At 41.5% G+C, this 22,047-nt stretch overlaps 1 protein-coding gene across 2 annotated transcripts in view; it reads right to left on the bottom strand.

The window, feature by feature from the left end:
* The window catches only part of LOC113541280 (putative leucine-rich repeat-containing protein DDB_G0290503), a 118,010-nt gene that overhangs the window by 35,380 nt on the left and 60,583 nt on the right, over positions 1-22,047 (bottom strand). For both annotated transcript variants that reach the window (XM_026938166.3, XM_053228029.1), the window contains 6 exons: positions 20,766-20,987; positions 18,929-19,159; positions 18,156-18,365; positions 15,033-15,246; positions 8,961-9,084; positions 2,822-2,954 (listed from right to left, as the gene is read on the bottom strand). In XM_026938166.3, coding sequence (XP_026793967.3) covers positions 2,822-2,954; positions 8,961-9,084; positions 15,033-15,246; positions 18,156-18,365; positions 18,929-19,159; positions 20,766-20,987 — 1,134 coding nt within the window. The remainder of the gene's footprint in view (positions 1-2,821; positions 2,955-8,960; positions 9,085-15,032; positions 15,247-18,155; positions 18,366-18,928; positions 19,160-20,765; positions 20,988-22,047) is intronic.

Raw genomic sequence — 22,047 nt, 5'->3', positions numbered from 1 at the left:
ATTATGGATCACATCACACAAGAACCCTTTCATCTCAAATGTGACAGAATTTACTACAGGCTTGTGTGAGAACAGTATTATCATCCCTGCATGTCATTAAGTTACCTTGATATCCAGTGATGTTTAGCGCAGATCATATTATATGACCAGAAATGATCCAATTGCAGGTGTTTTGAACTCGCTGACATCTGACACCGCCTAGAAGCCCGGCCACAGAAAGTCCAACCTTCACACACCATGTCTTCATGGAGCTTGCTTTGTGCACAGGGGCATTGTCATGCTGGAACAGGTTTAGGCCTCTTAGTTCCAGTGACGGGAAATTGTAATGCTACAGTATATAAAGACATTCTGTACAAATGTGTGCTTCCACTTTTGGGTAAGAGTTTGAGGAAGAACCACATATGGGTGTGATGGTTAGGTGTCCACAAACCTGTGTAACCCACTCAGCACTTAGCCTTGCCTTTGAGTGCCATTAGTTCCTGGTAAGGAGGTACCAAAAAAAACACACAACTTTAATCATTTGGTGCTGCACGAGTGACTGATGGAAAAATTTAAATTTGATGTTTGGGATGCCAACATTTTTGATAAGTGGGAAAAAGGGTTTAAGAGGCAGCACGGAGTGATCTGTTCAGGCTTCCTGTGTGTGTGTGTGTGTGTGTGTGTGTGTTGCTCAGTGAAGCCTGGTCCTGTATTGATCCTGTAGAGGATCAGTATCTTTTCCCCACTGTGGCCACTGAATGGGACAAAAGTTCAATACGGAAAAATCGGCGGCTCATCCAGAGCTCACAAAAGCAATTTGTTATATGGATTTACTCTTACCGCCTACGACGCCTGCTGCTGTTTTTAGTATTTAAAACCTTTGATCGGCCACACGGAGGTGCTTTATCTTTTTTTAAGGCTTCCCTACTGCGATTCATTTGCAACGTGGGCGGCAATTTTGCCTAAAATAAGCATGGTTATGGATCATGTTTGGAATAAATGAGGAGTAAATGGATGGAGCGCATTCGATTGAGCCGTTTACCGGAGGTTCCTGAGCTGAGCTGAGCTGCGCTGCGCTGGAATATTAAAGTGCTTCATCTAGCCCAGATCTGACAACTGCCCCATGAAGTTCAACACAAAGTCTGGCTAAAGAGAAAGAATTTTCTTTATTTTTCTCTTCTTTTAACCCACAAATGAAAGGCTATGTGCTTCTGCAAACTGGAGTAAGTGTCGGTGTGAGGTGAAGGTGTGAGGGAGTTGATTAGCCTTCTGTCTCGCTCTTTATTTCTGAGGTGACGGAGGACGAGGCTGATCAGAGCGCTGGGTGGTCGATATGACACCTGCCGTAATTAGCCCGAGCTCGTCAGAGAGCAAACGACACATGAAAATGATCCCGATGTCGGGCATCAGTCGCGCTTAAGCTCCCTCCTCCTGCTCTACAGCTTTACCTCTGTGAAGCATACGGCATATTTAACCACCTTACAGAGCGAAGACAAGCCTGAATTATTCACCGTGCCACTGTGCCGAGAAGAAGATGAAGAGGAAGTTAAGAGGAATTTAAATGATTTCAAAGAAACTCGCTCAGACCTGGATTAATTAAGTCTCCAGGCTTTTGTGAAGTTCCTACCTGATGAAGCGTTATCCAATCTGATTCCCACCTACAAGACCTTCTGAAATATTACAAGTCGAAATCCTGGTGTATTAGAACAAGGTGCCACCACACGACGCCCTGCGCTAACAGACGTGCCGATATTGCTAACAAGAAAAGTCCTAGCAGAGAGAGAAACCAGAATTTTACTACAAAAACCCTGAGTCTATGTCATACATGATAAAAGATGCATAGTTTGATCTGCAGAAGTGTTTGGATTGAGTGTATAAGCCATAGCTTCTTGACTTGGGGTCGCAGGAGATATTTTCCCAACTATTATGTATAACATATTCGTAATAAACAAGCTAATCTAAACTGCGTGCAGGTGATAGTTCGGTCTGTAAGCTACTGAATATACGCAATCAGGTCTGTGTCCATATCACACTGCAGAAAAAAGATCCAAAAAAAAAAATCAAGCAATTCTAACAGCCTCTGTGCCTAAAGATGAACACAAAATACACGACATATTAAAAAAAAAAAAAAAAAAGAATGACACAGGCTATATGATATTATACAATATACGAAAATATTAACTGGCCATTTTAACCTGCGCTTTTATTATTGAACCTGTTTATCGACACGCAAAGGCAAAATCCTCATCTGTTTATTTTCTATTAGCATACAAGAGTGATGTTTGTGATTTCACAGGTCAAAGGTCAGCTAGATAAAGTGGATATGAAAGGAAAGTAACCACATACATGATTCACACGTTTCCAGTGTCCTTTTCCCTTCACGAGATTTTTATTCACGTTTGGTCTGACTGCTGAATTAACTGAGAAACTAGACGTTTTCTAATGTATCCCAATGTCACAATGGGTCAGAAATTGTAAATTCTATGGCTAAGCCGTAAAAATTGGCACCTCTGCATCAATTGTAGGGGTTTTCTAATCTCTTAGTCTTTCTCTGTGCTTCGTGCTGGGAGATGACAGCGTTGAGTGCATGAATAAATAAATAAATAAATAAATAAGTTCCGGTCACAACCCTATGCGTCCCGTGAGTGAGACTGTGTGTGTGTGTGTGTGTGTGTTCTGAGAATGCTAGGCTTCAGACACGGCTGACCTTTGTGAAAAGTGTGAGAGCTGATTTTTCTGGCCTTTATGCCCGTTCATAGTGCGACATGTGTTGTGAGAGGCTAGAGGCTATACGAAAGCAAGTGTGTGTGTGTGTGTGTGAATGAGAGAGAGAGATGGTTACCTGCTCTCTGGCCTCGTCTCTTTCTCTGGCCACCTCACAGACGAGCCTCTGCTGCATCTCTGCCTCTTCTACAGCTTTCTGCAGAGATCTCAGAAGAACGCCGACCTCGGCTCGAAGCTTCTCGCAAGTCGACCTGTTACACACAAACATCCTTACAAAGTGCACACTTTTAAAGACTTCTAAACATCCACATCCTGCATCCTGTTTAAAGGAAAATCGGCACTCTATCCAATTTACTATGTACACTAATATAAATATACACTGTACAAATATACAGTTCAGTGCAAAAGTTTGCACACCCCCATGGTTTTTAAAACTCAGCTAGAAATAACAGAATTCCAAGCAGTTGTAAATGAAATCTGGGTGAATCCTGAGACAAGGCAAAGATCCAAGAACAATCAACACAAAAACTTTGATTAGAAGTAGATTAATCGTGATCCTCTTACAGTGACATTTTAATGCAGTTTTGAAGATTAAAATCAGCACAGAAGTCACTACTGAATATTAATTGTATTATAAAATTTAAAAAGTCATGACTATGGTGAAAGAGAAACAAATAAATACATAAAATGAAAATAAAATCACAAAATTCAGAAATTTTTCAGTAGATTTTGTTCAGTCCCGTGAAACAGAACACACTAAAAGTTTTGTTGAATTAAATTTCTTTCAAATCATCTTCATTTTATCATGGGGGATGCAAACTTTTGCACTGTAGGAGTCATACTGTGAAAAGTGATCACAGATTGGGCTACATGAAATAAATAAATAATTATAATATTGAAATTTTGAAATAAAGTAATTATCAGCCATTTGACAATAAATAAAACTGGATACTTAATATGAACCAATTTTATTTACTGATTTTGATATTTTAATTAATACGAGTTTTTCAGTTTTGCCATGACCCTGTAAGTCTCAGTGACAACCTGAAAGTTTTAAAAGGTTAAAAGTAGGCACACAAGTTATTACTGAATATTAATTTTATTTATTTACTTAAATTAAATTATATAATTTAAGAGCCTTTACCCTCTCAGACTCAGTGACAACTTGAATTTAAACAACTTTAAAGGTTAAAAGTGGACATATAAGTTATGACTGGATATTAATTTTTATTATAAAATTAAAGAATTTGATCTAATCTCAGCTAAAATCCCGGGTGGTGTTTAATTATTTAAAGATTAATTTTTAAAAAATCACGATTACAACTGTTCAGCTGTAGTCAAACCACAACTTTTATGCTATTATATATATATATAAATATCTCCAGTGAAGCACATGAATGTTAAATATAATAATTCGCTTTATGGTAATCTGCTAAAATCACTGCTATTCACATGGCCTGGCCCTCAGACTGTAACTCAAGCACAGGAAATGAATAAAATCAAGCACATTAAATCAAGAAACCGAGCGTGAAGTGACTGCTTTTCAGAATTAAGATCTGCTTCCCTCCCCTTTTTTGGGGTTTTTATCGGAGGTCATTTAAATCTCCAGGCGCGAGGGACAATGGGCCCTGCGGCGGCAGGAAGCCTCGTTCCCAGGCCGGGAAGTGTGGCAGTAAAGAGGCAATCGATGAAGTGTCTATTTCTGCTCCGCCACAATGGGAACCGACTGCCGTGGCGAAAGGATCAATACAACAAATTATTACAATTTCCACAACCTCCACTGGACGTTCCGTGGGGTGCGAACACGCGCTCCTCTGCCTCTCGCCTGCATTAGTGCAGTCAAATACCGCACGCCTGAAGAGAGTTAAATACACGCGACGCAAATGCCTATTCAAGCACAATCAGGCCGCTTCTACCACGGGGAAAGGTTAAATCATAGTGGGTGAATAATTGCAGGAGCAGAAACGGATCTAATTTTGGGTTTGGCCATTAACTTTGGTCAGCTCTTGTGAAAGCCATGGAGAGGAGGGTTAGTCAGATATTTCAGCATTGGGGTGGACCAATCGGTAGCGGAGTTCTTCTCCAGCGAGTATGCGCAACATTTTTATTACCTTATTTCCACATCTTATTTATTATGTACATTTTTATTTGGTGTGTAGCTATGCTTAAACAGTGATGTGTCACAGCTCGATGTTCTAACACTAGCACATACTTCTGAATCCCACCAGCCACTGCACCACGATCTGGCAAACGTCACACATCTGAACAGTTTATAGTTCCACTTAATGCTGTGAAACATCTGAGAGACTAGTTAGTTCCTGTTCTCGCTTAGGTTATAGCAGCTATAACCTGCTGTTCTTCACCAGCCTCTCTCCTTTTCTCTCTCTCAAAATCACAGATTGTCATTTTACTGAGAAACCGGAAAGCGTAAACTCCTCTGTCCTGAACACTTTCCCAACGCACCCTGCCTCTTACAAAGCACTGACGCTGGAGACTCATTCCATAAATAAATGTCTCCAAACAAAATCAATGACTAAACTTTTCTTAAACACTTTTTAAAAATCTGATTATTATTAGTCTTAGATTATGTGACGTGTCCGCTGTCCCTGGCAATGAGCTGTTACTATGGAAACCATCCCGTATTAGAATGAGCGCATTAATATTAACATGTTACAGCCGGAACTACTGTCCGAGCCGTGCTCTGGTATAAGTAGCAGAAATGGATGGCAGAAAGTCTGTTCAGAATGAAGAACACACAGGTATGTGGAAATATTACAGACGCAATTACCTCGCGGTTAAACGTAGAGAGAGAAAATAAAGAAGCTAACAAGACTCGAGAAATATCTTTTCCGTGTGATGCTAGAAGAGAACATGACGTCTCATAGCTGAAACACAGGCTAACGACTTGCTGACTTTGTTGCTGAAGACGCAAACACGATGCGCTACATTAGAACATTTGTTAGAAGTTTTTCATTTCCCTTAGTCTGTATTAATGCACTTAACTAGCTAACTAGCTAGCTTTAAGTTATTACAGGTTAGCTACCAGTTTTTAGCTTTGTCAGCAATAAAACACAGACACACTGAGCAGCACACTGTGGATTTTACTTTAGCTAATAAATTTATGATTTGCCCGTTCTTGGATGTATTGGAGTTGTCTTGGGACAGAGAAGCGACTCCAGGGTTCACGTGTAGGACCATATAAATTTGGAGTGGTTTAAACTTTAGCTAAATTTTGCTAAAACAAACTGATTGAGCGACATGAGCGAGGCTGCACCAGGCTGAAAACAGAAAGCTGTAATTGCAGAAAGGCGGTTTACATGAGATGACAGAAAGTAGAACGGGGGGCAAAAGGATGGGGGTTTCCCAGACACAGCTGAAAGACATCTGGACTAATAATCGACATTTGTGCGCGGTGGGAGAACCCGGGACCCCGTCGAGCCACCTGTGGGTGCGCCATGTTAACAACTTCCAAAAAACAGAAAAAAAGTGAATGAAATTTCAAATAAAACTGATTAAGTCAGCCAGCAAGCCAAGATCAAACTAAATACTCCAAAGGGCAAAGCGCTAGTTACATGAGCACATGCTGGTTTGGAGCTGACGCACACTGTACACAGATTACACACAGATGCTGTTTAAACACACAAGGAAACACGCGGCAAGACATGCGCCGCACTTCTCCCGACAAACTACAGTACAGCAGCAACAACATCACATTTCCACCAATTACAGGTGGTCCTGGTGTCACGGGATTCATTCTGAAGGGAAGATGGAGCTACGCTGCAAAAAACTATGTTATAAGGCAAACTTGTATAATATTTCTTATTGCGGGATAATTCTAAAACAAATCTTTTATAGCGTTACTGTATCTCACTGTAGCCGGGTGAGTGGGTGGTTTTATAGTGTTACTGTATCTTACTGCAGCCGGGTGAGTGGGTGGTTTTATAGCGTTACTGTATCTCACTGTAGCCGGGTGAGTGGGTGGTTTTATAGTGTTACTGTATCTCACTGTAGCCGGGTGAGTGGGTGGTTTTATAGTGTTACTGTATCTCACTGTAGCCGGGTGAGTGGGTGGTTTTATAGCGTTACTGTATCTCACTGTAGCCGGGTGAGTGGGTGGTTTTATAGTGTTACTGTATCTCACTGTAGCCGGGTGAGTGGGTGGTTTTATAGTGTTACTGTATCTCACTGTAGCCGGGTGAGTGGGTGGTTTTATAGCGTTACTGTATCTTACTGCAGCCGGGTGAGTGGGTGGTTTTATAGTGTTACTGTATCTCACTGTAGCTGGGTGAGTGGGTGGTTTTATAGTGTTACTGTATCTCACTGTAGCTGGGTGAGTGGGTGGTTTTATAGTGTTACTGTATCTCACTGTAGCCGGGTGAGTGGGTGGTTTTATAGTGTTACTGTATCTCACTGTAGCTGGGTGAGTGGGTGGTTTTATAGTGTTACTGTATCTCACTGTAGCTGGGTGAGTGGGTGGTTTTATAGCGTTACTGTATCTTACTGCAGCCGGGTGAGTGGGTGGTTTTATAGTGTTACTGTATCTCACTGTAGCCGGGTGAGTGGGTGGGTTTTATAGTGTTACTGTATCTCACTGTAGCTGGGTGAGTGGGTGGTTTTATAGCGTTACTGTATCTTACTGTAGCCGGGTGAGCGGGTGGTTTTATAGCGTTACTGTATCTCACTGTAGCCGGGTGAGTGGGTGGTTTTATAGCGTTACTGTATCTCACTGTAGCCGGGTGAGTGGGTGGTTTTATAGCGTTACTGTATCTCACTGTAGCCGGGTGAGTGGGTGGTTTTATAGCGTTACTGTATCTTACTGTAGCCGGGTGAGTGGGTGGTTTTATAGCGTTACTGTATCTCACTGTAGCCGGGTGAGTGGGTGGTTTTATAGTGTTACTGTATCTCACTGTAGCCGGGTGAGTGGGTGGTTTTATAGCGTTACTGTATCTTACTGTAGCCGGGTGAGTGGGTGGTTTTATAGCGTTACTGTATCTCACTGTAGCCGGGTGAGTGGGTGGTTTTATAGTGTTACTGTATCTCACTGTAGCCGGGTGAGTGGGTGGTTTTATAGTGTTACTGTATCTCACTGTAGCCGGGTGAGTGGGTGGTTTTATAGCGTTACTGTATCTCACTGTAGCCGGGTGAGTGGGTGGTTTTATAGCGTTACTGTATCTCACTGTAGCCGGGTGAGTGGGTGGTTTTATAGTGTTACTGTATCTTACTGTAGCTGGGTGAGCGGGTGGTTTTATAGCGTTACTGTATCTCACTGTAGCCGGGTGAGTGGGTGGTTTTATAGCGTTACTGTATCTTACTGTAGCCGGGTGAGTGGGTGGTTTTATAGCGTTACTGTATCTCACTGTAGCCGGGTGAGTGGGTGGTTTTATAGCGTTACTGTATCTCACTGTAGCCGGGTGAGTGGGTGGTTTTATAGCGTTACTGTATCTCACTGTAGCCGGGTGAGTGGGTGGTTTTATAGCGTTACTGTATCTCACTGTAGCCGGGTGAGTGGGTGGTTTTATAGCGTTACTGTATCTTACTGTAGCCGGGTGAGTGGGTGGTTTTATAGCGTTACTGTATCTCACTGTAGCCGGGTGAGTGGGTGGTTTTATAGCGTTACTGTATCTCACTGTAGCCGGGTGAGTGGGTGGTTTTATAGCGTTACTGTATCTCACTGTAGCCGGGTGAGTGGGTGGTTTTATAGTGTTACTGTATCTCACTGTAGCCGGGTGAGTGGGTGGTTTTATAGTGTTACTGTATCTCACTGTAGCCGGGTGAGTGGGTGGTTTTATAGTGTTACTGTATCTCACTGTAGCTGGGTGAGTGGGTGGTTTTATAGCGTTACTGTATCTCACTGTAGCCGGGTGAGCGGGTGGTTTTATAGCGTTACTGTATCTTACTGTAGCCGGGTGAGCGGGTGGTTTTATAGCGTTACTGTATCTTACTGTAGCCGGGTGAGTGGGTGGTTTTATAGCGTTACTGTATCTTACTGTAGCCGGGTGAGCGGGTGGTTTTATAGCGTTACTGTATCTCACTGTAGCCGGGTGAGTGGGTGGTTTTATAGTGTTACTGTATCTCACTGTAGCCGGGTGAGCGGGTGGTTTTATAGTGTTACTGTATCTCACTGTAGCCGGGTGAGCGGGTGGTTTTATAGTGTTACTGTATCTTACTGTAGCCGGGTGAGTGGGTGGTTTTATAGTGTTACTGTATCTCACTGTAGCCGGGTGAGTGGGTGGTTTTATAGCGTTACTGTATCTCACTGTAGCCGGGTGAGTTGACAGATGTCCTCTTTCTCTTCAGGATGGTCACTCAGCTGCTGCTCTGTCTTCTTGAGAAATGATGGTGAGAAAACAGCACTGTCTTCCTGCTCGAGTACAGTATCAGCTGGAGAGAAGAAAAAATGAGGAACAGAGGGAGGGAGGGAGGAAAAGAGAGGCCTTAAGGTCTAACCAAATTCATGCTTAAATAGCTGTTGACTAACTGCACTTGCAATTTTGTATTTAAAAAAAATACACTGTGTACTTGTTAAATATTATTAGATAATGAAAATGAATACATATTCATTTAGATCAGTGTATGAATTGTATTCCCTATTCATAACAAATATAACACACAATAATAAGAAATCGCAACAAGCAGCTTGGGTTCAGATTCACACAGAAAGTGTAATCTTATTTCAGTATTTTTGCAAGTGCTGTAAAACCTACACCGAGCCAACAGCCATACATTTCAGGACAAAGACTAGAAATGATATCCTTGTGCCTCAACAAAAACATTTTCCTTCACCAAAATGCTCTTGTGCAAAAATTCTACATTATTAAGATTTATATTTGTCCATGCTTGTACATTTTCAAGCCCCATTCTTTTGTTGTGCCTGCCACAAAGCAGGAATAAATTCCAGTCTCTGACAATAGATGGCACTCTTTACTTTGAACCTGAACTCAAATGCTGAAGAATACAGCTGAGCTTTTTTTTTTTTTTTCCTCTTTTGTACATCTATCACGAAAAAAAGCACTGTTCTGGCTTTCCTATAGTGAATGTATCGAGTGTGTGTTTAAAACACCTACTTTCAGCCAACACATTGAAGCAGCATTGTTCCTTTACATTTGATATAAAGTGATGGATAATTTTTTGAAACAGATCTAATAAAACACAGACTCCAGTCAGAACCGAGTCTCAGACTATGGATTATTGAATGCAGAGATGATTGTGTTATTTTTGTAAGTAGAGCTCCCCTTAGTTTGAGCTGCTGAGTGTAATGGATCCAGCGCAGCAGAGCTTTAAGGGCTTTCAGTCTCTTCTAAATAGCGTGTTATATATGGCTGGTAGGGAGTACTGCTGCATAAAAGTGAATGCTAAAAATCCACGGTCAAACATGATTAATTTATGGTGTTGCAGGGCCCAAACTGTTTAAATTGGAGCCGCAGGAAATTGAAGAGGCAACCGAAATCTCTAAATATTTAACAACGTACACACACAAAGCCTGAACGCAAGCCCACCTCAGCTAGATTACAGAACCTCAAGGTAAAAAATGTTGTTATACATCTAAATAAATCAATAACACGAGGTAGAGGCGCGCTTAAAATTCAGCTTTGGCTAAGAAAATAAATAAATTAAAATAAAGATCACATCCAAGGTATCAATCCAATATAACCCCGTTAACACTGGCCATCCTGGGAGAGAGTCGAGAGTTGGTGCTGAACAATTAATCGCTGCCAGGGCATGTGATTTGTTTATTTATTTCTTTTTTTATTTTTGCTTCATGCACGTAAGGTTGAGTTTAGAGTGCTGGAAGTGATGGAATAATGTTTTTTCACCAAAATCTAAAAGCTAGAGGCTGCCAAAGCTGGAGTGAAGGGAGGGGAGAGGAGGAAAAAGGGGAGACATGTTTAATTCTGGCTTTTTACGGGAGAAGAAGTGGAATGTGTGCGCATGTGTAAGGTTTCGAGTGGACATGTTCCTATAGCATGTGACCGCTATCCTATAGGTGTCATCTTGGGAAAAGCGGGATTTTTAAAATCTGCATCACCTCGAGTTTACCTTCGCCTCGGTTTTGAGCTCGACTTGATTCTAAGCCAGAGGCGCTTGCAGCTGCTGCCTTATTTACAATCCCTTTGGCAGACTTACAACTGCCCCGGGCTATAACACAGTGTACCTAATGTTCAAACTGGCAGGTAATCTTATGTCAAACATACTCCTTTGATATAAAGTGATCAATAGATTCTTGTAAAGAAGTAATTTCTCTGATGTTCCAACCCGAGATTTTCTTTTATTATGATACTTCATAATAATAGAATTCATATCTTTTTCATTCAGGAGCTCCAAAAAAAAAAAAAAAAAAAAAAAAGGTAAAAATAAAAAAGGAGGTGCATTGTAGGACAGATAGCAATAAAGAGAGCCCAGAAATTGTGTGTTTAGATGTTTCCTGAGTACAACAATTTTTTGATCAATACTCCGTGTAACACAATTATCTGCAGTAATCTAGTTGTATTGGAAAAGAGTTTCCTCGGGTCCACTCCCGGGTTTTCAGGCGGAGAGATCTCACTGATAATTCCATCATCTTTAAAATGTATACCTCTCAGTGAAAGGGATAGGATGTCACTGCTCGCTCAAAGGGCGGCATTTCGGAGCAAAAGGAATGAAAATGTATGGCCTACTGTATTACTCTGTATGAGCACAAAGAGCCATTTGTTAATCGGGAAAATGATGCATATTTTTATTTATTTATTTGAATTGCACAATCGTCCAAATCTAATCACAAAGACAAGCTGTGCATCAAAAAAAAAAAAAAACAACACGCACGTGTATGACAGCGGGGTGTGTGTCCTGTCCTGGATTTTGAGCATTCAGCACACTCAGCCTTCACCTCTCACACTATAAGGCTGCCATTTTTCACTTTTCTTTGCATTAGCAGGATTTGCATTTAAACATTTTTACACTAGCACTAAGGATTCTTCAATTATTTTGTGATATATCATTTTCCAGAAGGTTCTATCCATGGCAACCTCTGCAACCCCGACCTCGTAAATCATGTCACTGCCAGCCAATCAGTGCTCGGCTCTCTTCCGCAGGGATAGACGTGGAGCTGCTGCATTAAGTTATATTCTGGCGCATAATGCATTATTCTTCCGTGTCTTTTTTTTTTATCACAGACCTGCTTGTAATTTCACAAAATAAACACCTCAAGCAGCCACAGCGCAGGTCACTGAGGCCAAATCATATGCAGCAGAGACTGACAAAACGAGAGAATGGTGTACATCATGCCACGTAGGTCATGAATTTGTGCAAAAAAAAAAAAAAAAAAATGCATCTAGATGTAGAGCAGAAGAGAAATAATAACAGCTCAAAGTGGAAAACCCTGCACAGAAGCAAACAGCTCCGTCCTTCATCGATTAGCCGTAGGACAACAGTGACGTGGAAGCGGAAGTGTATAAGGGGGAAACACAAAGCATGGCGAGGAGCTCTGTTCTCTTAAGCACTCCATTCATCCACGCCAAGGGCTCGGCTGAGTGGCTGAAGCACAAGACGGTCTCTTAACCCCCCGTTGTTGAAGTCTGCGAAGGTTCCTCGACAGGTCGCTCTCGTTTTTAGTCTGTCTGTCTTCATACAGTTCAATCAGCCACTTGAACTCTCATGGTTCTCGGCACATCTTCCATTTTCTCCTTCACATTTTTTTCCCCACCTCAAAAAAAAGTACAATTTTCAAATGAAATCCATCACTTATGCACGGTCAACACCAATTCCAATCAAACGCCACGGATACCTTTTTACATTTTAAGCACCCTTGGAAATCAATATGTGGCGCTGCTGTCGAGTAGACATTAATGTTATGGAAGGAAGGGATGGAGAGACGTGCATCAGTGAAACTGTTGCCTTGACACCCAGGAATGAAGACGCTAAGCTCTTCTTTGGAAAAGCTTGGATACGACGCCTTCCCCGGCAACCTCAGGGTCTCATCCCAGGAAAGACTTTTGGGGGGAAAAAAGAAGTCGTTGTGCAGCTTTTAAAAATCGAACCATGTTGAAAAAATCTTCCAAAGCTAGTACCCAAGCAGCTGGCGTGTTTAGCCGAGTGTGGGAGCTGGAAGGTAATGAGGAGGCGAGGGTGCCAGGTGAGGCCGCGGCAGCTCGGCATGCTTCACAATCAGATCATAACCGGCACGGCGAGGACAAAGGGAGGGGAGGGGGACAGATAACTCCTGATAATTAAAGCGCTCAGGCTGGAGGGCTGTGTGTGTCTCTGTGTGTGTGTGTGTGTGTGTGTGTGTGTGTGTGTCGCAGGGTGATCTCTGCCTGTCGCCTGCTAAGGATGCCCACGTTAATTCTTAATGAGACATTCCAGGCTGCGTAACAACACTGTGCGCATGAACAACAAAGGCCTCCCAGACTGCAAATGAGGAGTTCTCTACAGACAGCCAAGCCAGGCAGCACGGCACTGCATCATTACCCCTCACACACACACACACACACACACACACACACACACAACCATCATTAAGGTGAGCTGCAGTTCCTGTGCGCGTGTATTGAACATGTACAGCCAAGCGGGGGCATGTCAGCTTCAGCTAAACCAAACACACAAAGCCAGACGCACAGCAGGGCGAAACGTGTGCATCCTAAACCTGACATGCCCTTAAGTAACCTGTGCTCTCAGTACAACCAGGATAACAGTAAATATATCCCAATCTAACCTTACTTACTCACACAGCACTTTCCAAACTAACAGACACATCGACCGGGAGTGACTGCAATCCTTCGAGTGCTGTTGCAATCAACAGATGCAAAATATTTATAGGACTCAAACAATCAGGTTCTTCTTCCATTGGAGCTTAGTGCTGTTTCACAACTTTGGCATTTTCCACTGGTACAAATCCCATTATTCTGCCAGGATGTTCATTTTCAGATGTGATTTTCACCCAAAACAGGTACTGAATTTGGTCCCTTCTTGCCAGGGTACCAAGAGAACCAAACTTGGGTTAAGAGATGATGCAGACCAGTGATTTGTCAAAAGGTCAATTAGGAATTAGTCAAATTAGTCATGTAGGATAACATTCACATTTCCATCGAGTATACTGGAAAACCCGGAAGGTTCCGTTTGCTTGGCTGCATCGTGTCATTTCACATAAACCCAAATGCTAAGTAACATACTATCGTAACATCAATCACTCGGGTGGATTGCTAGCTAGCTATTTAATTACTCATCTGATTCAGCCTGGCGTAGTGCGAACTCTGATGCCTGCCTTGTTAAGATTAGCTTTCTTCTCCATGGGAAGTGGGAAAATCCTTTCCAGAGCAACTAAGTGATCATTTTCGGATAACCTTGCTATTTAACTAAGTATTTAAAGTCAGTGTGGCTATACAAATATCTCAGACATTTAAACTTTGATCACACTTTACACTGATTTGGCCACTGACTACCAGTACTGCATCACACCGTATTGTGCTGACCAACAATCTGGGATGATCCGATACCAGCTCTACACCCTGGGCAGTTGTATTCCTGATATATTTGGCAGACTAAAAAACCTACAAGACTTCTATTCTTTTCATACTAATGCAGAAAACTGTAGAGAACATAAATCTTTGCCTAGCAGAGCACATATTTTTTGTGGTTAGGCCACAGCGCTCTCACCGATGCGGCCCGGGTTCGATTCCCGGCCAGGGAACCGACCCCAGCCACTGGAGCTGCATGCAACGGTGCGCTCTCAGCGCCGGGCCCAAGCCCGGATAAAGCTGAGGAGGGTTGTGTCAGAAAGGGCATACGGCATAAAAACTGTGCTAAATCAAATACGCGGACTGATGATCCACTGTGGTGACCCCTAATGGGAGCAGCCGAAAGAGGAACGACAACAACAACACTTTAGTATTATTAACACAAGCAGAGTTCTGTTTGGTGTAAATGTGAGGAAAATTTAAATAATGGCACGAAATATTCATCCAGTATCTCGCTATAACACTGCAGATCAGTGGTCAGTGTGTCAAACAGTGTGTGTGTGAGTTTGAGTGTGTGTGTGATCAGAGTTGTCTGTGTGTGCGTGTGTTTTGTATGCAGAGTGGCATCAGGCCATCGCACCAGAGTGACTTTATTAGAGATCTGCTAATGAGGCATGCCAATCAGGCTGTGATGTTGTGATCACACACTCAGAGTGCCAAGACGCGGTCAGCGCGCACACACACACACACACACACACACACACACACACGCACCCCCAGGATTGGGATTTTGCAATGGTAAATAGTTGAATTCTGGATTCTGATTGGTCAGAATGTGTTTTTCTGTAAGAGCAGCTCTGACTGTTGTATCTAGACACTACTACTGAGGTAGTACCTTACCTGTATCTGTGAAGAAGGAGAGGAGCTGCTGAAGTTGATGATCCAGATGCTTGAGCTCGTTCCTCATGACCTGGTTCTCTTTTTCCGTCTGGTTCTTCTCTTCAGTCACTTTCCGCATCTCCTCATGGAGCTCCTGCAGCTCTTCACTTCTGGTTTGGAGAGTCAGGAGTGTGTTCTGCAGCTCAGCTTTCACCAGAGCCACCTCCTTCTCGACCTGAGTGGTACAGCAAGAGGAGCATCATGACCAAGATGACCAACAGTAAGTGCTAATAAGTTGTATCCAGGACAGCCGTAGGCTAGTGAGTGGTTTTTCAATAAAAATTCACTTGTTATTCCACATTTAGGGAGTGACGTCCAGCTGCAGACCCACAGACCAAGCTCCCTGATGGGCAAAATGGGCGAGCACCCCTGGGTTTAGGGTGTTAACAGGATGGTTAGGTTCTAGGTCTGGTTACCAGGCTCTAGCTTAGGTTCTACCCTAACACTCTGTCTGAAAGGGAACTCTCTCTTGTGTTCCCAAGAGGGACAAACCAAAGAATCCCATAGCATACTAGATTTAGTCTCTTTTCTCCAAAAGTATACTACATCTAGGTGGCTAGGATGTGTGATTCTGAGACCGGTTCTAGCTGCAGGTGATTGGACAAGGCTATGGCTGCGTCTTAGAACCATAAGTGCTGCCACCATGTTTAGCAAACGTATACTAAATAGGAAATACACCGTGGGTCCATTTCTATCAATCTGGAATTTGCATCTATATCTATTATTATTTAATTACCTTAATTACCATGTATGTATGTATGTATGTATGTATGTATGTATGTAGCCATGTATGTAGCCATGCGGCTCATTATTTAACTTTCAATATGCGTGATCATGTTAGTTCAAGACTCTTAATGTGCCCCTGTTATTCAAAACCTTGACTGTGTGCCAACGGCTACTGAAGAAACCTGACAACAACAAAAAAAAAAGAAAAAAGAAAAAAAAAAGGCCCACCAGGGGCTTGTTCTCCCACCAGAACACATGTCTACTGCTCGGTGAATGAGAGCCTATTATTTCACCTCAGGTGCTAATGAATGGGTGGTTCCTTCCACTGGCATCGCTCCACACCTCCATTCTCCGTCAGGCCGCCGATCACCCACTCCTCTCATTTGAATATTCAGCGTCCTTTCATACCGTAATTGGAGTCAATCACATTGACTCGACACGTTTTGTGGAAATTAATCCCGGCTCTAAAGCCCGAGTGAACAACGGGAAATGTTACAGACCCAGCTGCCTTGCAAAAGCCCATTGAGGTATTGAACCTAAACTTTTAATTATTAGTATAGCTCAGGAGGGCGTGTCCAGACCATGATTTCAGAAATGAGCAGGTAATATTGTTAACCTGAGCTAATAATCTGCTCCAGACGAGCCCAGTGTACAGGCGGTCCTGGAAATCCAACACTGCTGATTCCACTCTGCTCAAGCCTGAGCCATTAAAGACAACGGGCTTCATTTATCAATCTTTTAATAGTGTGTAAATGTTTGCGTAAGCCAAACCGAACTAAAATCTCCTGCCGAATTTACAAAAGTTTGGGCAACATTGATTTTCTTTGTACTCACATGCGTACTGTTGAACACCCAGAACATGCAAAGTGCGTTCCCGACACAGCTCATTTGCATTTTTATCGACGTCCATAAAACGTCAAGTGCACAGACATTTACGAATAAATCGGTTCATTTCCAGCTCAATAAATGAGGCCCATCGATTATTACGTTATTGCAGCAAATTAAAGTGAACTGAAGGCTTATTTCCACTGCACAGAGGAGCAACTTTCAGCACCATACTAACTCATGTCATCGTACGTCAACTTGCACAAATGTTTGCGTTCTCAAAGTAACAGATTTTTATGGAACAAAGACGTAGTTATGACTAGTAATTTTGGCACAGTCTAATCTAATCTCTTATGCAATTTAAAAATAAAATTTTGCTGTAAAATTGAGAAGTATTCTGAATTGCTGCCCCAAGTTACGATATGAAGCCGACTAAGTCAAGGCGACTGTGTAGTGGAAAGATACTGTAGCTATATTTGGATTTAAACCAGAAGTGGGCGTGGCCTAAACCACAAGGCTCTGACAGTTTCTCAACCTCAGCTCCATCACTCCAGTTCATATTTGGTCTCCACTAGTGATATGTGCGGGACTGTTTTTTTTTTTTTTAACCCCCCTCACGCACTTATTTTTGTTTGCGCCTGCCCACGATATTTTTTAACAAATTTAGTTAGTTCTATTTCCTTAAATAAAAATTTAAACCTAATTTAAAGTACCATCACCAAGATCCCAGTCCCTGTGCACACCTCTAGTGTCACCTAGTGAACCTTTCTAGCGTATTCGATTACATTCAGAGACAATTGTAGTATTAATAAAAGCATGTATAAAGTCTATAAGCAGCGCTATTATTAATTTTAGGAGTGTAATCGACTCAACAGCTCAACACAAATGAGTGAATTAACAACGAGGCTCGTGAGTTATCTTTCATCTAAAACACTTCTGAATAATAAGCGACTTTAATAAAAAGTCAGGAATCTGAAACAACACAAAAAGCTTTTATATATCAATATTAGCACTGGTATATAAACTCTCCAAGTGAATAAGTCTGAGATTAAAAAAACAAGGCCCTCGAGTGAAAGGACACGCAGAGCTGAGAGGCACTCGGGTACCGAGCGACTCGGATACGCGTCTCTCTACAGCAGCTAGAGAATCAAACTCATTACTGAATGTAATAAAGAATAAAATACAGTCATCCTTCAAATTGCTTTCAGAAAACACAAATAAAATGTTATTTGATTAAAAATTAAATTCCACCAGCTTGACCTTGTACGTGGCAGTTCTGTTTTGTACAAATTAAATGAGCACTTGGAAAAAAAAGGTTCGTCTCGCAGACATGATAATCATGAAAAAGAAGTTAAAAAACTTTCTTTTCCTTCTGTTTCTCTTCGCACAACATATTTATGTTCGCTAAGTGATATTAATGAACTCTGATAGAGACGCCAAACTGAATGTGAGAATGATCAGAATAACCAGTGAGGGAAATATTAGAAGCAGAGAAAAGGCCTGAGCTCAGGAAAACGCCTTGAGGAAGCTGACCTGTTTTTGCTGACGGTCCATCTCCTCCTCGCGGAGCAGGTTTCTCTCCTCTCGGCTCCTCAGGCTGTCCAGCGCTGCCTGGAGCTCATCCGTGAGCAGCTCCATCGCCTCCTCCGAGAGCTCCGCTTGCCTCGCTTTCTGCTCGTAGCGAGACTCCAGACTGGAGATTTCAGCTCTTAAACTGCAAACTTCTGCTCGAGCCTCGACAACCTGACACACACCACGTAACACACTAAAACACACGCTATCAGAACGTGAATTACAGTTTCCTGTAGAAAAAACTTTATTTTAAATGACTTTAATTTGATTTTAATTTAATCTTTAATTATTGTTTCATTTTAATTATTATTTTATTTTTTATAATTACTATTTATAATTGAATTTTATTTTTATTTTCACTTGATGCCAGATGCCTGCAGTGTTTGAATTACAGGACCTCCATTTTTACATCATTTCTCTGATCTTAGTGCCAATGAGACATACGTTCCCTTAAAACAATAAAATCACGATTTGGAAGGAGGTGCATTGATGTCGATAAAGTATTACCATTATTTATTATTGTCTAATTTATTAGTCAACATTTATTTCTACTCTTGCAATAGTTTAGAGTTTAAATCAAATTACTTTTTTTTTTTTTTTTTGGACAACACCTGGGTTTCTTCTTTTAACTACAGTAAAAACTGAATCCTGCAACCTGGGAATACTGTTACAAACAGAATCCGCGCGTTTTATCAACGAACTCCTTCACAATCTGTCTACTATAAACACCGTACCTGTTTCTGAGAAAGCTCCGCCTCTTCCTCCGCTCTCTGGATCTGGACCTGCAGTTGTTGGACCTTCTCCATAGCAGTGGTGTATTTCTGTTTGAAGATATCCAGCGCAGAACGCTGACTCTGGGACGAGTTCCTGCTCTTTTGCACTTCGTCTTGGATCTCCTCCAGCTGCTGGTTCAGAAGTCTAATCTCTGTGTCCCGCTTCTTCAGGAACTCCTCATACTCTGTTACCTGAAGTTCAAACAAAATCATCACTAATCCCTACCAGACATCACGTGGGAGTGGACTGACTGTCAGTGGCGTTCTAGCAAAAGTCTCCAGGCCTGAGAAGTATTTTATTATTTTTATTTATTTAATTTTACATTTCATTTCACATAAATTTCTAATGTAATATAGTTTTTACTCATCTTTAACGGTACTTTTTATTCATTTTTGTGTATTGTATATTTAATTACATTTTATTGACGTGTTGATTTTTTTATCTTTTAAAATGTTTCTTTACTGCTATGCATAAACAAAAATTTAATGTTATCTATCGTGGTTTTTTTTCCACGTAATTCCTGTTTAACTTGTGTGAGGTCAGGAATGCAGGTGGATCTATAAAGGGGAAAAAATGAACATCTTCACCAATATGAAAAATGAAATAAATAAAATTAAAAAAATTTAAAAAAAGGAAAAACATGAAAGGGTGAAGACAGGCGAGAGAGAACATCTAAAGGTAGCAGATTTAGAACCTCAGTCTTGAGTATTATGTGCTTTTAAAAATAATATACATACATACATACATACATACAGAACACTTATCATTTTTCCAAAACATTTTCAGAATTATTCCAGGTCTGGAAACGAGCGTCAGACTTTTCCAGACCTGTGCAAGACCCTGAAGTTTGTGAGATATTACTGGTCCTGGCCGCACTATTTGACCTATTTTTCTCAGACAACATTGCAACACTTGGAAGGAAACCACACAATAAATGGTATTTTGGCATAAATGATACCAATTGTGACCCAGGACTGATGTACTAAACACACACACACACACACACACACACAGCACCGAGCCGCTCTGAAAGCAGATGAATGCCGCGGAGCCAGAGTACACAAATGGACACAATTGAAGCATATTTGAGTCAAACACAATCACAGTGATCAAACATCCAACTATCTTACTTTGCTTAATTTTCTAATTTCATTTTGAATATTGGACATTCCAGCCGTCGAAGCTGTTGCTGTAACCTCACAGGCTGATGCCGTTACGACATTATCGCCGAAATGTTTTCACATTTTTTTAAAGAGCTTTTTTTTCTCTTCCTCGATCCTTGATAAATGACTCAGAAACTACATAATGGCTTTGATATGCTCTTCTTGTGACTGTAATAAAGAACCTGTGATTAAAATGGCAATTTCCATTGGCTGATTAACAGAGAGGGGCGCCAGGCTGACCTTGGGGCTGCTGTGTCCAATTTGTCTGCCTTTTTTTTTTTATCTTTTTGTGCTCATCACATGCTGCTGCGATGCACCAGCTTAACGACTGTGTCTCAGCACCAGTGTCGGAAACTGAATTAGGCATGTCTGACTTTGCAGTAGCATCTATTAAAACCAAAATGTGCACCAAACCGCCCTAATTTCAGTCTCAAAAACAGCAGCGATTTTTCTTTTCCCCCAAAATAAAGTAGGTTAAAAGGTTCCAGCTGTCTTCATCCTGCAGGAAAATATTCCACACAGAGTTCTAGTGAAGCTGAAAAGTGTTAAAAAGCGGCTAAACAGGAACCAGTGAGCACTCAGAGCAATAATCTTTAACTTCCTGTGATGTACATGTGTTTATCTGTAGATTTACCTTCTCCTGGGCGAGGTGCTGCGTGTGCTCGGCCTCTCTGAGCTTCTCTCTGAGTTCTCCGAGGAGCTGTGTGTGCTGGACGTTCTGCTCCTGCAGCTGCTGGACCTCTCTGTGCAGGAGAAGGTTCCTCTGAGTCCAGCGCTCTGCGTCGGCGGCGTGCTCGAGCCGTGAGGCGGTCAGTTCCCCCTGCAGACGCTCCGTGCGCTCGGCCTGCCGCTTCAGCTAAACACAACACAGCGCAATCGGGCTCTGGGTTACGGGTCTCAGCTCGGACAGCGAGAAGTGTTTAACAGCAGGAAGTAAATGACTGGACTGTTGTTCTACTCCTGAAGACGTTTCAACTTGATTTAAGAACACAGAGTCTTTACTAATACGCAGGCAAATTAACCTTGATGAAAAGTGAAGCTGATTGTAGGTTTGTTTCTACATGTTTGAAACTGACATTTCAGACCCAAAAGTCCAGGGGGTGGAGCTGAACCTGATCCAACTCCTCCTATAACCCTAACTCTAACACATGAGATGTTCTACACCATGGAACACCTAAACCTAACAATGAAACTACCTAAAAACCCAACTGACTGTATGAAATGATTAAACGTAACCCTAACCACGTAACTAACAACCGACCAAACAAACAAAATAAAACTAATAAGAACTAATACTAACAAAATAACTGTCAAACTAACTAACCAACCAAATAGCTAATGTAATAATGTAATAAATACTAACAATTAACCAAAAACAAATAAATAAAAAAACAGTGAACCCAATAAGACTATATAAGCTACATAAGATGATGACGAAAAACAAAACAACTACAAAAACAAAACAAATAAACAAACATTCAACTAAGAAACAAGCAACAAAGAAAATAAAACAAATCTAACAGCTAAAATACAAACTAGCACTTCATCTTACACTTTTATTGTTGCGGTATAATGCAGTATAAAACATAAGAGACCATGCAATATGCATCGTAACTAAACGTGTCGGATGTGGGGACGTTCCTAATTTGCATATTCACAGAATCTCGATTTATGGATGAGGATAAAGGTGTAGGTTCGTCTGTGCCATTTTTCCTGTTCTTTTATGTAAAACCACATTTTACATATATTTATATGTATAATTTATATTTCAATAATTAAGAAATATGTATTTTCATTTATGAAATTAAAAGGTGATCCAAGTTCACATTCCCTCCATCTCTTATGTACACTTTGGCATCAGGATTGGCAGACATTGTGGATTTTTATTTTAATTAATAGATAATGTATGTTTAAAA

This window comes from Pangasianodon hypophthalmus, chromosome 22 (genome assembly GCF_027358585.1).
Source record: "Pangasianodon hypophthalmus isolate fPanHyp1 chromosome 22, fPanHyp1.pri, whole genome shotgun sequence".
In the NCBI taxonomy this organism is placed as follows: Eukaryota; Metazoa; Chordata; class Actinopteri; order Siluriformes; family Pangasiidae; genus Pangasianodon; species Pangasianodon hypophthalmus.
The sequence above is the reverse complement of the archived record's forward strand: the minus strand, read 5'-3'. Positions and strand labels throughout refer to the sequence as shown.